The 16,372-nt window shown below is 40.5% G+C and overlaps 1 protein-coding gene across 2 annotated transcripts; it reads right to left on the bottom strand.

Moving 5' to 3' along the window:
- Window positions 1-168: 168 nt before the first annotated feature.
- On the bottom strand, window positions 169-15,995 carry jam3a (junctional adhesion molecule 3a). Of its 2 annotated transcripts, none has more exons than XM_052077542.1 (9): window positions 15,794-15,995; window positions 6,112-6,183; window positions 5,908-6,021; window positions 5,597-5,749; window positions 4,395-4,597; window positions 3,574-3,673; window positions 2,365-2,494; window positions 2,239-2,290; window positions 169-1,185 (listed from the first exon to the last, which is right to left on the bottom strand). In XM_052077542.1, the coding sequence occupies exons 1-9, from the start codon at window positions 15,969-15,971 to the stop codon at window positions 1,150-1,152; spliced, it is 1,038 nt and encodes a 345-aa protein (XP_051933502.1). In that variant the 5' UTR covers window positions 15,972-15,995; the 3' UTR covers window positions 169-1,149. The 2 variants fall into 2 exon arrangements, with proteins under 2 accessions (XP_051933502.1, XP_051933503.1); XM_052077543.1 differs by lacking the exon at window positions 15,794-15,995 and adding an exon at window positions 15,599-15,722.
- Window positions 15,996-16,372: the final 377 nt, after the last annotated feature.

The following is a 16,372-nucleotide window of genomic DNA, read 5'->3' as shown; positions in this document are numbered from 1 at the left end:
TCTTGGGATTATACTCAATACTATTAAATTAGAAATGAAAACCGTAGGCATAAAGTAAAGTACTAAACTATAAAACACAAAAGACAAGTTCCCTGGTCACGTTATTTATATTCTCATATTTCTCAATCACATGAAACTTGCAGCTAAAAGGACACAAGCCTTCAGGGGTGAACATTTCAAATGTATTTTATTCATAACAAAAATCAACTATGAACATTTTACAACAGTTCCTGAGTTTTTACACCAATCATGAACACAAAAAAAGTTTGAAACAGCACTGGACAGTAACTACTGTACTGTAAAATTACCATTTTGACCAGCGTATTGCCTTATATACAATAAGGTACTGGGGGAAGAAAAAAACATTTGCGCATTAATGTATACAATACTGATGCAAAACTGGACAATATGTCCAATATCTACAACCCAAAAAAGTAGTAACACACAGAAGGTCACTTATACACTAACAGCACTCTAAATGTCATACATTGCCACCTTTTAATAGTAAATACTGAATTTGCAGCAAAGTAGGATAGATAGTATTCAAATCCATTGGGTAACTTGGACGTGTAACGTTATCAATTGTAACTACTCTATGCTCAAGGCAGATAAATTGTGCCTCATGCTATCTGATATCCTCAGTTTTCAGTTCGCTTATTCATTGCCTGTACAACTACGGTATGCACAAATACCTTTCAACTCTTGGCCACTTGGAAGAAGAAAAGAAATAACACAATGTTACTCACATGACACAGGTCTTGTGCAAAACAAGTTCAATGTATTAAAAAAAAAAAAAGAAAAGTTACAAAAGACAATTTGTTCCAAGACTTGTGATGGAATGTTGCTCCAACACATCCCTTGCCATCATTTAGCTAAATGTCACAGCTTGGAAGTGAATGAATGACTTTCCTGTCTAGTAGAAATATGCGGCAAATAAAAATATAAACTCTTCAAGTGAGAGGGGGACAATGAAAGGATTAGTGTTATAAAATTTGTCAACACTATAAAAACATGAGCTAGTGCCATAAAACCATACTGAACATTACTTTGGCAAGTTGTTTTGATTTTGATGTGCATCAGAGAATAGAGTGTGCCATGTTACACTTCGAACGTAACCACCAGAGCCATCGTTGTTACTCCTCCCTGGGTTCAAATGATGAAAGATGACTTATGGCGGAAGTGTCCCTGTAGGGGGGAAAAGAACAACTTGTAACCTTACATGAGATGTATTATGGATTTCTTGCCCACATTTCAAACAGATCCCTGCGAATTCAATTTGTCGAAACACTCAAAATGATCAACAATGTTCACAATCTATTTAAAACCTTGTCTGAAATCATCCTGTTATGAGGGAGTGGTCCTCTATTATATAAAATGACCCACGGGTCGCCCAACCATGCTCTACTGCGAGCCAGCGCAGGGTTCAATTTTGGTAACGCGAGGGCAGTGAGCAGAAATAGAAGGTTGTGACAAAGCAAACAGCTACTGCCCATAAATTATTTTCACTCATAAAGGCAGCACTTCATCACCGAGGTCTGAATTGAGTATGTGGCGCATGCAGCAGAGACACAATGCCAAGTACCAGTCCTCCCTCATCACCCCTTTTCCCTTGTGGATAACTCAGAGGAACATCCAAGTATGTGTATCAGAAGCTAACGCTAACCTGTGCTAACACTGGGGCTCAGTTTAGTTGTTCACGTTACAATCCTTCAGAATTCTAAACAGCTCACTCACAGACTAGTTTTGAGGGGTATAAGAATAAGCAGATTTATTTGATAAGTAGTCAAGCGCAGTGCTCTAAATACTTGTCTGCAAGTAATTAAAAAGCACATTTTCCAGTGGTTAGCACGTCGGCTTCACAGTGCAGAGGTACCGGGTTCGATTCCAGCTCTGGCCTCCCTGTGTGGAGTTTGCATGTTCTCCCCGGGCCTGCGTGGGTTTTCTCCGGGTGCTCCGGTTTCCTCCCACATTCCAAAAATATGCATGGCAGGCTGATAGAACACTCTAAATTGTCCCTAGGTGTGAGTGTGAGCGTGGATGGTTGTTCGTCTATGTGTGCCCTGCGATTGGCTGGCAACCGATTCAGGGTGTCCCCCGCCTACTGCCCGGAGACAGCTGGGATAGGCTCCAGCACCCCCCGCGACCCTGGTGAGGATCAAGCGGTACGGAAGATGAATGAATGAATGAATTTTCCATATCATCCCGCCTCAAACTCTAGTATATGCAAAATGTTTTTACCTCATCTGCATCGCCATAGTCGACAGCATTGTTCTGTGTCGGCCAACTGAATCTGTCGTAGAAGACGACACAATGAATGCATATTTTGTCAGTGCGGGAGTAAATGGATTGCTGTTTGAGACTCACTCGTTTTCATTTTGGCCTTTTTTGGAGGAGAAGGCGCGTGAAACGCAATGCCAAAGGCAGCCGAGCACACAGATGACCGCTATCACGCCGCCGACAGACTTGAGGACGATGTCGAGGATGTCCACATCATCTATTGAAAAAAGGTAAATACACTCTTATCTGAAAACATGTTCCAATATACAAATAATTAATTAGGTACAGTAGCACAGTCTAACAAAATAATGTTTAATGCACTCATTGATGAGTGACACTCAAGTCAACAGTATTTGTAGAGCACTTTCAAACAGCCATCACTGCATACAAAGTGCTGTACATGAAGCAACTAACATATATACAACAATAAATCAGTAACAAGGATGGTAGAAGGCACCAAACGGTTAAACAAAGATCATATCTGAGTCATATGAGTCAAACGCCAAAGGATACAAGTGAGTTTTGAGGCACTCTCACATCCATTTTGGATGTTTATTATTGTGGTTGTAGTTTTGTGGAGCTCTTGTGATAGAGTTGACAAGGCACACCTGTACAATAATCATGCTGTCTCATCAGTTGCGATCTCCTAATTGAAATAATCTAAAAAAAAACATCCTTGAAGATCCTGATGGAGGTTTTCATAATTCAGGTCAGTTCAGGTCATGAAAAAAAACAAAAGTATTTCATTACAGTATATTTTATTGTTTAGTGTATTTTCGCGTTACAATAATTCATTACATGTTGGTGTATTAATTATGACAGAAATCTGAATACTGTGGCATAAACTCCACATCTGTCCTGGGATTAATAATTATGTTCAGCACTGTGTAATAATTAATAACTATTTGTTCGTTAGGTAATATGTTTTGAATGGCCCGAGGAAGACTTTATAAAAATCAAAAGAGATCTTGCAACAAAAGGGCATGTGAACCTACTGAAGTTTCCGGATAGGTGGCAAATCATTTTGTCATCATGTGTGAGACAAATTGCCACGAGAAATACAGTGGATAGTCACAGAAACCCACACATACCCCTTTGAATTTTTGCATACATTCTGGTACAAAGGGTGTGATCTCAGTTACAACTGTCACTGCTCTACTTACCGGTGAACTGTGTTTTCCAATTTAGCAATGAAATCTTCATTCGCAATGTCATATTCTATACCGTTCACGTACTCAAAGGAAAACATTTTCCTCATTGTTGTCAAAAGTGCACACGCAATCGTATGTCACTCACAGACTTCCATCCACTGAGAGGGACACTGGGCGTGGCCGGCGTCATTCTTAGCTTGGCAGAAGTACTCCCCCGCGTCCTCCTTCCTCACCCTGCGGAATTTCTGAGGGGAATTGTCAAGTCAGTCTTGTGACAGTGCACAGTCGGCAAAATGTAAAATATGTCTTGCATCCGGCCTTTACATCTGACGACAAACAAATACAGACAAGGTCTTAGAAGTTTTTTTTGGGGGGGGGGGGGTTGCCCGAATATGCTGAATGGACAAAAGTATTTGGACATGAGAGATTTAGGGAAAGGTACATACAGTATGTGCAAGTCACAAGGTAGTCTCAAGTTGTAACCTTCAAGACTCAAGCATGTCCCGCTTTACCGTAGTGAAAAGAAAATCAAGCAAGCCGAGTCGGCCCCAAATTTGTAAAAGTCTAGTCAAGTCCTTACTTGGTTCAGGCAAGTTATCAGTGAAGTTATACAATCTTGCGCAGTCACAACAAAAAGTGATAATTAAATGTTTTTTCATCAATCCCAACACCAAACAGTTTATTTTTGCCTTAAAAAGGTAAATAAACAACAGACTGAGATTATGATTGTTTTTTTTTAAAATCGTTGACTTGAAAAAAAACATTATGGTGTTGCATTTCAAACTCAGTTCAACTCTACTTTATTTCCAACCAAATTATACAATTAATAATAAAACATCCACTTTAATGTGACCTATAACTTGTAACTCACAAATGTGCTTTCCTTTTGTTTAGCACTTTTCTACTTTCAAGCTACATACTCAAATTGCTCGACACTGTCTCTTCATTCACCTACTGATGTCGTACCAGGCTTCCGGTGTCAGCGTTAATGGTGTACGTGGCATTGATAAACTTGGGGGTGTTCTTGGGGTCTTGGGGAAGCTCCTCGTTGTTTTGGAACCAGCTGTAGACGGGTGCCGGGAAACCTTCGTTCTCCAGACACCGGAGCTCGGTCGACGTGCCCACCGTAACCGCCTCAGGCACGCTGCACCGGGGCACCACGGGTTTCACTGTGCACAACATAACATGTTCTTGATTTGTCTTGAAGACGGACTGCTGTAGACCTTTTTCTTAACAAGTTTAGAACCAATAGAAGCAGGAGTACTTCGGGTGGCAGAACGCAAGTGACTGACCTAAACTGAAACAATGGCAAACACTTTTTGGAATTGTGCTAGCGGCGAGCAGATTTTAAACTGTACGTCCAAAAAGTACAGTAAGTTATGACAGGAAAAACAGTAGGTGAGGAGGATAAATTGAGTGGATGTCGTCAATTGTTGTACAGAGAGCATAGCAAGACTGCTTATGTGCAGTCAAGCTGTTTAGCAGTTTTGAAGATTATAAAACACAATAAAAGGAATCGACTCATCTTCGCTTCTGTTATACATTAACAAAGCTGGATTGTTTTAGGTTTCGTTTTTCTTGATTTCACCCTTGTACAACAGCCATAAATGTCGACGTCTTCTTTAAAACTGGACAGTCTCATTCTACAAAATAACTATTTTATTTCTCTCATTTACTGAGAAATGTTTCTGGTCTTTGTGGCATAACTCCGTGTTGGGCAAAGGTGTCTAAGTCGAGGCCCGGGGGCAAGATCTGGCCTGCCCCCTCATTTTATGCGGCCCGTGAAATCAAATCAAACATGGCAACTTCCATGATGCTTGCTAAAATATGGAGCAAAATGTCAAATTCTTATTGTAATAAGTAAGAGACATATTGTAAGAAAGTTCTTGTTGCCAAACACTTCATTAAAGTAACTTAAACAATAGTTGGATACATTTGTAATTCTTGACTTTTTTTTAATATGATTTCAGTCATAATGGCCCTCCAATGGAAACAGTAAATAAAATGTGGCCCGCGATGAAGATGGGTTTGACACCCCTGGTGTAGGGGAAGTATTGTTTGCGTATATTTGCCCTATTGTGATGTCACAATTCCTCAAATTTCCGAACAACTCCTCACAAGTCATATTTGGGGCATAGGCTGCTTCTTGGTTGTTTAATTTCACACACCTCTCACCGCAAGACTAATAAGAATCTCATCAAAGTCTCTCTGATCGTCGATGGCGGCCACCTCGCAGCGGTACTCGGCCGTATCTGAGCGAGTGGCGTTGAAGATCAGAATGTTGGCCGGCTCTCTGAGCTGTGCCCTGTTCTCCAAGTCGCCTTTTGAGGGAAGACGGAGAAAAAAAAGAAGGAAAAAAAACACTTTACAATGGCTGATTGAATCACACAGTAGGACTCGGGTCAGGATGCAAACGGAATTTAAAGCAGAGTTCTCTCAGAGCGCCATTCATTCCCCTCAGCTTGGCCTGTCAATTTACCTGCTATCTTCCTTTGGAAGTAAACATAGCTTGGAATGCCATTTCTAATCTTCTTCCACTCAATCCTCGGGTTGTTGGTGGAGATGGACTCTATTAAGCAGGTCAGCTCGACGGCTGCAAAGAGGAAGGGAGTAGAAAAAGCGCAATGCAAACCGGGAAGGGAAAGAAAAGCTACTTTTGCGAAAATAGATTGTGGCAACTTACGCTCAAACTCATTTGCCCACACGATTTTGTCTGTGGTTCGGAGGATTACTGCGAGCGATGATGGGATGTGGCCTGTGGAAAGACAGACGAAGAAAAAACACTTAATGCTGAGTCACCCTGATGGAGTTTTCATTAGCAGACATTAGCAGCTGGGCAACTCGCCTTATAAACAGCGGATTATCATGATAAACACCCGCACACACACGCACAAGCTCTCTGCGGCGAGAAGTATTAAACGCTTCCTATTTCTATCCAAGAAGATTAACCCCAAAACCGAGTGAGGGGTACACACCGCATCACCCCCAACACGTCGTTGGCGTCCCTTTATGGTGGTTAATTGGATAATAATGCGGCCGGCGGTAGGTCATGAAAGGGGAAGCGCCGAATGTTCAATTGCCGCTCATAAAAACATGACGATACGGGACCGGAGCATAAATATCCCGGTGGTGACGGCCTTTTATTGTTCTGGCTTTTCTCCAGAAGCAGACTGGAGGTTAGAGTGCTGACTTGGAGCTTTATGGGTGCATGCATTTTTCAATTTATTAGGTATGGACACAGACGCGCTCACAGGCACAATCGAGGAGCGATATCAAAACGTGGTCACTGTATTTAGCCTCAGGAGAGGAACAAAGTTGAAGAAATAGCTGTTAATATGATGATTACCTAAACAAATACGGGAGCCAATGTGTCTGATATTGTATTGAATAGATGTGACAACATTTTAACATGTACAGACATCTATGGTGATATATTATTGTACACTCCAACTGAAACAGGGTTCCGAAACCGGTCTTGAAATAATTTTCCAGGACTTTTTCATCTGCTACAGTACGAGTCAAGCTTTGGAACAGTGTTATGGATAGATGAAAGTCTATAGCTTATATTTTATACTATAACCAAATTACTTCAATATTACCAAATACCATACCAAATTGGCAAAAATAAATAAATACATGAAAAAAAATGAATGGCTCTCTCACAGCTGCGAATCATTTCCTCCTTCACTCCAAAAGAATGACTCGTTGCTGTTCAAAAGAATGACTCGTTCGTGAACGTCACAAGTATAAAAAGCTCTCACTTAGATGTTGACATCTCAATCACGTAAATCAAGACAATGGAATACAGCTGATTTCTACCATCTACTTCATCCATCTGTATTTAGATATTGCTTTTTGAAACATGGCACTCAACAAAAAGCTTCAGACCATGGCTAATTAGCCACATGCTGCTTCATCGGGGAGCTTAGGACTGTTTAGTCAAACCTTGGTTTTCGAACGTCTCACTTTTCAACCTGAAAATTCGCAATTTTTACACCTTGGATTGCGACCAAAAAAACAGTTTTCGACCAAACTGAGCAAGTCCGAATATGCCAGTTGACTCCTCTCGGCTTCCTTCCACAAGGAAGTGACGCTTCCTCGTGTAGCGTTCATTGTGAGCAGATGTGCTTGTTGTGATTTACGCCAATCTGACTGTTTTTATGTTATTTCTGCATTGTGTATTCGCCCCTAATCATGGGCGAATAAAATAGCTACGGATTTCGAACAAATCGCTTTTCGAACAGCCTTCTGGAATGGATTATGGTCGAAAACCGAGGTATGACTGTATGTCTATTTTGTGAAATTGATTGAAAAGCTGTTGATTCACTCTCAACTAGTTTACTGTCTGAGGATGACAGGGCATCTGACGTGACTCCGCTTGATCCTGAACCATTATGGAAACAGGAGTTCAGAACATTCAGACATGAGTGTTTCATAGTTGATCAAAGAAAAACGAGTCCATTGTCAAGTCCTTACTCCACTTTCCAGAGTCTAAACTAGTCATCACAGCTGGCTTGAATGGAACAATATGCCTCAAACAAGCACGATAGAAAACGGGTTGCATAAAATTTTGATAAATGAGCTGGATACAACATTAGAAACAACTAAATAGGCAATTGTTTTCCTTTTAAACTGCCCTCAGTTTCCACAATTTTCAGAATTCAAAATCATGTCCGCACACATGGCAGATCAATGCGGCCGCAATGTTTCACACGACCTTGAGGTTCAAGTTCGCGAGTGCGCCCTACTCTTTATTCACTGGCAACTTTGTGGCACGCAGGAAAGCCGCAGAAAGCATAACTTGGGGCCTGTTAATAGTTAATAGGAAGAAAGCTAGAAGACCACAGAGGAGCCCAAGCCGGATGTTGCAACATGACATGAGGCCACTCCAGACCAGAGCATTATCTCAACCATTATGTGTTGTCACGTTGACAGGCGCGCTCGCTTGACAAACTGAAGCATCGCTGCTAAATTATAAAGTCATGTCAGCTGTTGTTTTGTTACACTCTAAACAATTATAATGGCAGCTTTCCGTGCAGGTAAAAGCCTTCATGTTTGAAATGTATGCAGATTATGAGCAATAAACAAAAAGTGTGGGCGCCGCAAAAAGCAGAAGCGCAAATTACTTAACCGTGCTTAAATGTGCTGCATATTTAATCATCATTCTTGTTTGTCCTGGGGCACACTGAGCATACAGTAACTCTTAAGGTTTAAGCTGTCCTTGCTTGAGTGGACTCCTCAAAGCCATCTGTGTTATTTAAGTAAATGCCAATTTTTTCTTTTTCTCCAAGTAGCCTGGTGTCAAAATTGGAGGGGTAGGGAGAAAAGGTGAATCCACAAACTAGGCTTATTTACATTTAGATATTGCAGTAGTGCACCATTAAGGGCTGTAATAAGATAAGATATCCTTTATTTGTCCCACAATGGTATTTTCGCTAATTTAATACAATACAATACATCCTGATTTATAGAGTGCTTTCACAACAGCTGCAGCTGTAACAAAGTGTTGAACAAAAAAGTTAGCATAAAGTGCGGCAAAATTAGGTAAACCATTTCTCTCACATTACAACTCCTTGTAAAATAAGATAATATATAGAATGTGAAAATAAAGTTTTAATATTTTGATAACCACTTGTAGTCTTTGAGGCACAAAGTCAGAATAATGTTTTAAAAAGCATAATAAATATTATGTGTATTTTTAGGAAATACAGGTATTACATATTCCAAAAAAAACCTATTCATATAGCGCTATCACAACAGCCACGAACAGAAAACAAAATGATGAAAACATTAAAATTCTCATAAAACATTATCAACTTTTTTTTCTCATAAAATTGCAACCCCAAGTTAATTTTTAGGTGAGAATATTTCTACAATAATCCTGTAAAATTACAATAATAGTTATCTACATTAAATAATGATGACTTTCTCTTAATTTTACTATTGTATAACCATTTCTCAAACATTGTTTTCGTCATTGTTGTCACATTTTTATGTAAAATTATAATTTATTTTTTGTGAAATTGGGAATTTGTAAAAATGTAAACATGCAGTCCCACTTTATCCACTGAATAGTTGCTCCTTGTTTTTGTAATTTCATCGTTGTAATTTCCATTTTTAGATTTCAAAAGTGTTTTCATATGAAAAATTTAAGAACATGAATAAAATACGTGAATTCATTTGTAGAAATATTTTCTCATGTAATTGACTTTTATTTAAGTCAAGTTGCGAAAAATATTTTTCAAAATTTACTTTTTTTCTCCACAATTTGACTCTTTTGTGTCAAGTTTAATCTTACAGTAGTTTAACGTCGTTGTTATTAAAAAAATGCATATGGAGAGGCTATTGAATGAGCAGGAAGTGGGAATTCCAACCACAATGACCCCAAAATGTGGGTCATTAAAAAATTTGCTGCGGTGAAATGTTTTCACCATCCACTGGGTCTATATTGTGTCTGTGGTGATTCTCATGTAGTTAATAGCACTGCACAAATGGGACTTAACGACCCCCCTGCTGGGTCATGAAGGAATGTGCATTCCCACTGGGGGTCGGATAAAAGGCAGCAAAATGGAGGCTGAAATTAAGACAAATAAAAGCCTCGCACACGACAAGACATCCCCCTTTCCTTGTTCCCCTGCAGCTTTCTGACTAATTTAGAGGTCTTTATTCAAAACAGCTCACTACCACACGACATCACTCCCCCTCGCCTCCAAGCAGGACACCACGAACATGCTCACACAGACACACAGACACATGCACACGCACACCGAGGGGCCTGTGGGTGTGCTGAAAACACGGCTCCTGCCCCAACATCAAGATGTATCAATGCGCCATCGTGCGCAGATGAGACGTGACTCCCAGGTTTCGGCTTCTGCCTTCCCTCTCTGACTTTTCCCACCCTGAACACGGTGGCGGCGGGTGAGAGCTATTTTTACTCCAGCTGTGACTGGACATCCTGAGAGACACAAGGCGAGCTTGTCCGGCAAACAATCCCATCCCCTCGCTACTTGTGGATTATCCCTTAACAGCTCCGTCCGCTGCGGACAGGCCAGAGGTGTAGCATTATGGCTTAGCAGGAAAGCGGCTGTAAAGACATGAGAGGTTGTTGTCCTGCGGTCCTCAACCCCCCACACCCCCCTCGTGAGGCACTTTTGCAAGGTTGAGAAGAGAAACATGACATTTATGGATTCAGTGCTTTCATAACACTGTGCATTTTGTTATTCTACACATATGACTCACGTTCTCGCTATTGCAGCAATGAAGCGCACTTGACGTTGTCAGAAAGGCTAATAGGTCACATCTGTTGAGAGCTTGTGTAAAGAGGAAATTAAATTATTAATAAAATGATAAGAAAATAAATATGAGGCCGTAATGCGACGACAGCAGTTATAATATTCCAAGATGGATCTTGTAAGAGTACGAGAATTTTGTTGTAAAGTATGTACCAAGAATGACATTATTATATGATGAAAAATTAAAGTCATAACATGTCAAGAATTAAGTTTGATTCTTACAAGAATAAAGTTGTAATGTGACAGCAGTGAAGTGGTATTATTTCGCAAATTAAAGGCACAATTTTACAAAAATGAAAGTCGTAATTTAGGAGTGTGAAGTCATAAGGATCCCTTTTTTTTGTGCCAAATGCAAGTCGAACAGAAAGCGCAGTCTAATTGTGTGCATGGGTGGAGTTTTCTTTCTTTTGGTATATTGCACAGATAGAATTGGGGGTAACTGGGCAGTTGGAGCGATATTTGCGCCGTGGTGGGATGGAAATAGTCCTGTGCTGGCATCCCTGATTTGCATCAAAGTCATGGCGGTTCGGGCGCAGTAGCTCGAGTGCGCCGTTCTTGACCGTGTGGCAACAGGAGGGTCATTGGCAGTTTAACTGCAAGATCACCTCTTGCACGTGATGTGGGTAACTGGAGACCGCCTTCCACCCCGACCGTGCATCTGTTGGGTTGAGGCAACTCTGTGCGTTGGAATGCCAAACGCAGCCCGAAATACAGTCAGTAAGACTTTTATGCTGAGCGCATGGCTGCCACGCTACCAAAATAGGGCCCATAATGTTATATGAATAAAGTCGTGAAAAGTAAGTTGTAATATTATGAGAAAAAGGTTTTAATGCAAGAGGAATAAAATCCTAATGTCATTAGAATGGAAGTTGGAATATTATGAAAATCAAGTCTTAATGTTACAGGAATTAACTTGTAACGAGAATGAAAGTCGTAACATAATGACAATAAAGGCACAATATTTTGAGAATAACAGATGTAATGTGGGCATAAAGTTGGAATATTGCACGAATAGTGGTAACATAAACGAGAATGAATGTCATCATGTGACGACCATAAATGACACAATGTGGTGAAAATGAAAGTTAGAAGAATAAAATCACAAGATTCAAAGAACGGTGACAATACTACAAGAATAAAGTCATATACAGCATATTGTGACCATAAAGTCTGAATTTTACAAGAATACTTTAACATTACAAAAGGTCATCATGGACCAAGAATGAAATCTGAATGCTGGTGGAATGAAAGTGAAAATGAAATTCACAAAGATCATCTCCCACTACTTTGAAAATAAAAATTGAAAGACACGATTGTCAATTTTTCTCCTAGTTCATCAAGGAAATGGGGGGGGGGGTTCAAATGCCTGTCCCCGATCCAGGGAGGAAAACATATTTTCACCCTTTTATTGAGGTTGTCATCCTCAGTAAAATGTAGGCCGTGGGAAACAAGAAGACAATGTAACACTAAATGCTAATAGGAGCTGAGAATAAAAGCACATATGCCACACTGGTGCGTCTGTGGCACAATGTGGGTCGGCGTGAAGACAATATTGGTGAATGCCGACAATCATCTCAGCCATGTCTTAATCCCTGTGTTCTTCCAATGACTCGTCCATTCTGCTGCGTGGGGAAACGTGCGCTCCAATGGTCACGTCCCGCAATCCTCTTCCGCGCCAAAATATGAACGAAGCTATAAAAAGCCCCTTTCCCAGACATTCCACTGCAAACATGCTGCGAGCGACTGGACCATTGGGATCCACCGTGTAAAAACAACTAGCGGAGTTTAGACCGTGAGCATGTTGTCTTAAATTCTTGAGGGAGATGAGAAAGCAAGTGTTACCCAACAGCTTTTATTCTACAATAATGCAAGACTCACTGTTGAAACAATGAAATCATTTTTAAGGTGTAAATGACTCCCTTTTATATCCTCAAGGGGGATGACTTCAGAATTAAGACAACATTATTGATCCCAAGGGATTTTCTATTGATATTCTGCCAAGCACAACCATAATTTCACCACACAACACAACAGATTAATCGGTGCAGTAGAAAAAAGCCTACAATGTTACTGAAGTCACGTTGTTGTTATTTGCATTGTTGCATAGAATGTATGTGTGTGTATGTGTGTATATAATATATATATATATATATATATATATATATATATATATATATAAAACTTTGCTTGTAGCAGACGTGTGCACATTTTCAGCAAGCTCCTATTTTTTTGTTGTTCTACTTCTTCCTTTCATAACTTTGCTGCTGTGAATCTGGAATTTCTCCATTGCGAGACTAATAAAGGTTTTCTTAATATATATATATATATATATATGTATAATGTATATATGTATATATATATGTATATGTATATATGTGTGTGTGTGTGTGTGTGTGTGTATATAAGAAACATACTTTGGCCAGGGAGCAAGTCGGCTGCGTTTACCCCCACAACAGTGCAAATATCCATTTCTATACCCGACGAAAATAGCAAAAGAAAGAAAACGCCACCCATGTGCACGGTTAGACCCGGGCATAAAAATAAGGCCTGAATTAACGATGATATGATCCGTCGTTGCAGCGAATTTGTATGTTTTATCCCACCCCTACTTACTGTCTGGCAAGGTTTACTTTTAGTTATTGTAATTCTCTCCCAAATCCAACTCCCCAGACTATTAGTTTTATTAGTGCATTTACGTCCAATTGACAACAATATAACAAGGGGAAAAAAAACTCAAGTAAGCATATGTTGCATGAAAACGATTACACCTTCAATTCATCAAACAAGTCACATAAGTAAATGTAATTGAGGAAATGCAGCGCGTTACTATCCACTGCTGACAAATGCCACAACGTATATTGAACAATTCATCTGCATAACTCTCGGGCGAAAACTACTCGAAGGGTGCCAGTGAGGAGTAATCTGATAAATGAAATTCGACCTGTCAGCGTGTTGATTCACACTTGGGTCAGGAGTTCAAGCCTCACGGATGCAATATAGCGTTTATAGACACCAGCCAACACACCCGTCAGCTTCCGCTCAGCAAGGTGACCGCACGCACACACACGACACATCATCACAACACCAGCCACATCCATCAGCCCGACTGGTTGTTCTTGGCGTGGTTGATGAGACGTCACCACCCGCCATACCTCTCTGCAATGGTTAGTCACCTTGATGGCCATGACATGCAAAACCAAACATGCGTTGGTGGGTGTGCCCCCCGCATCCCTATGGGTGCCCCCCCCACACACACATAGGGTTGCTTTAAAATATGTTTTTAAGATGACCATGATTATAACCCATTCAAATCGTGATTCAGAGGGATTATGTCATATTTATGAATAAACATAGACTTGACGCCCACCGCTCGCATTTGCGGAGCGCCGATTTGACTGTCTGCTCCTCAAATTAGACGTGCTTTTTTGCGAGTGAGGTGTAATGGGCATACGACATTTACCAACATGCCAAATGAAACCATTGTCTCTGCACGGACATTATGATGCGCTCGCTTTTACGCCAAGCGCAGACTACTTTCTGTCACCAAATTGTCAGGGGCGAGCCTGCTTCTTGTGCCAGATGAGCACAACGCAGTCCCAAACAGATAAACGAGACTTATGCTGGCAAGAAAATGAACTTCCATCTGTTTTTATGCTGAGCGCATGGGCGCCAGTCAACTAAAATAGGACACCATAGCTTTTCTGACTTTTCTGACAATCTGATTCATTGTAATTTTGCCCTGCATGCGTCAGTCTGACTATTTGGCAAAATTAGACGTGCATGGTTTGTGTGAAACGCTACTTCATGGATGGGCGATTTAAATGCCAGAGCGGGCCACAAAAAAGTGCCTACTCGGGGGTCACGCACTTCCTTACCAGATGTATGACCAAAAAAAAGCTTTTTTGTATATGGGAAAAATACGTACATATGTGCAAAATATATGCTTGTAATATATTCATTTGTCATAATACATTTCTCAATGCATCTGTAAAAGGTCCACCAACAACACAGGGTTTGAAACAAACAACAACATTACCGTATCCTGTATTTTTCCCCCAGTACAAAAGGCTCTCTTGCATTAAAAACAAAACAACAACACCAAACAAACAAACAAACAAACACACATACCATTCAAAGACGGCACAAAACTGCTAAACAGCAACATGAAAAATATTCACTAAAGTGTCTGCCTACAACATGTACAATGGCGGTTTATGTGTTTAATTCACGACTTTTTCAATTAAACGCATTTTATGTTTATTCATCGCCTGTCTCTTCCTATACATTAATCTGCACACTAATTTACCTCCATTGTTGACAAGCTTCCTTTTTCAACAAGGAATAAAAGTGACGCATATTTCACAAAACAAAACCCTTAAAAGTAAAAGGAAGATTCATATATGACGGGATACAACTGCTTAAAGATGCTTATCATGGGTGAAAGTTTTCAGAATTGTGCTTCAATGTCAATGCATTTATGTTTGTAATTAGACTCAAACTTTAATTCATCGTAGTTGCTAAATGTGAACGTGTATGACTGGAGGTATTGTTGAATTTTCTGGCTTTCACAGTACTGTATAAGATGTGCACAAGTCTAAAATGGAATTAAAACGAAACTTCAGACCACCAGTAAAGATTTCTTCATTTCAAACGACGCTACAGCATATGCTGTGTAGGTATTTGATTCCCATACATAGCGCTTGAATTATCTCATTCGATTCTTCAAGTGCATTGATAGTTGTGCCTCATTCTGTATCAACAGTAGAACAAAAAGCAGCTCGTCTCAGCCTCCCCCTTAATACATATAAAGCCCTTCTCGCACACACTGCCATGATTTACAGTAGTAGTGAAGTGAAGCAGCATGGACGGTCTACTTACACATGAAAGCACACACAAGACAAAGTGACGCCGCACACAAAGCAGATGTTGTCCTCCTGCTTTTCGCCATCACGACCGACATGGCAGCTGACCAATAACTACGTCACGTGTTATATTTATAACACGAATACTAGTAGAGCACGAGCGTCCGTAAAGGCGACACACGCGTATGTACAGTATAGCTTGAGGTCTTACCGAGGCTGGTGCACAGCACACAACACGCTATCAGTCGCACAATCGCCATCTTGCAGCGTCTCATTTGTCGTTCGCGCTTGCACACACGCTCGCCACCTCGCAGAAGGTACAAGGAGGATGCGGGGACACGGACAGAGAGAAAGAGAGAGCGACTGAGAAAACTGGTGGATGTTGCCATCGACCAGTTTCCATAACTACAGGTCAATAGTAATCCCGGCGTGCTGTCTCGCAGGCCACAAACACCTGCTCAGTCATTAGGCGCTGTAGTCGTACAGTCGGCAATATATTCATCCCGATTTAAGTTGTCACTGTAGTAATATTCTCACATTAGATTCGTGACAGGTAGAATTTGGGACATCAAAGGCCAGTAAAATGCACTAAAATAAATACATTTGGTGGACAGAACTTGACTATGGTATATGCATGATCTACTGCCCACATTGCTCTTCTTACAAATTAACCTTTCATTTGCACGATGTATGTCGAGTTTTTAGGGCAAGGTATTTTTGACCCGTCGACCTGGAGAAGAACTGCTTGGAATTTCGGCCCGTACGAGCTTATTGATGGATACTGTTAACT

Source organism: Hippocampus zosterae, chromosome 10 (assembly GCF_025434085.1).
Source record: "Hippocampus zosterae strain Florida chromosome 10, ASM2543408v3, whole genome shotgun sequence".
Classification (NCBI taxonomy): domain Eukaryota; kingdom Metazoa; phylum Chordata; class Actinopteri; order Syngnathiformes; family Syngnathidae; genus Hippocampus; species Hippocampus zosterae.
This window is presented reverse-complemented; position numbering and strand designations above follow the sequence as displayed.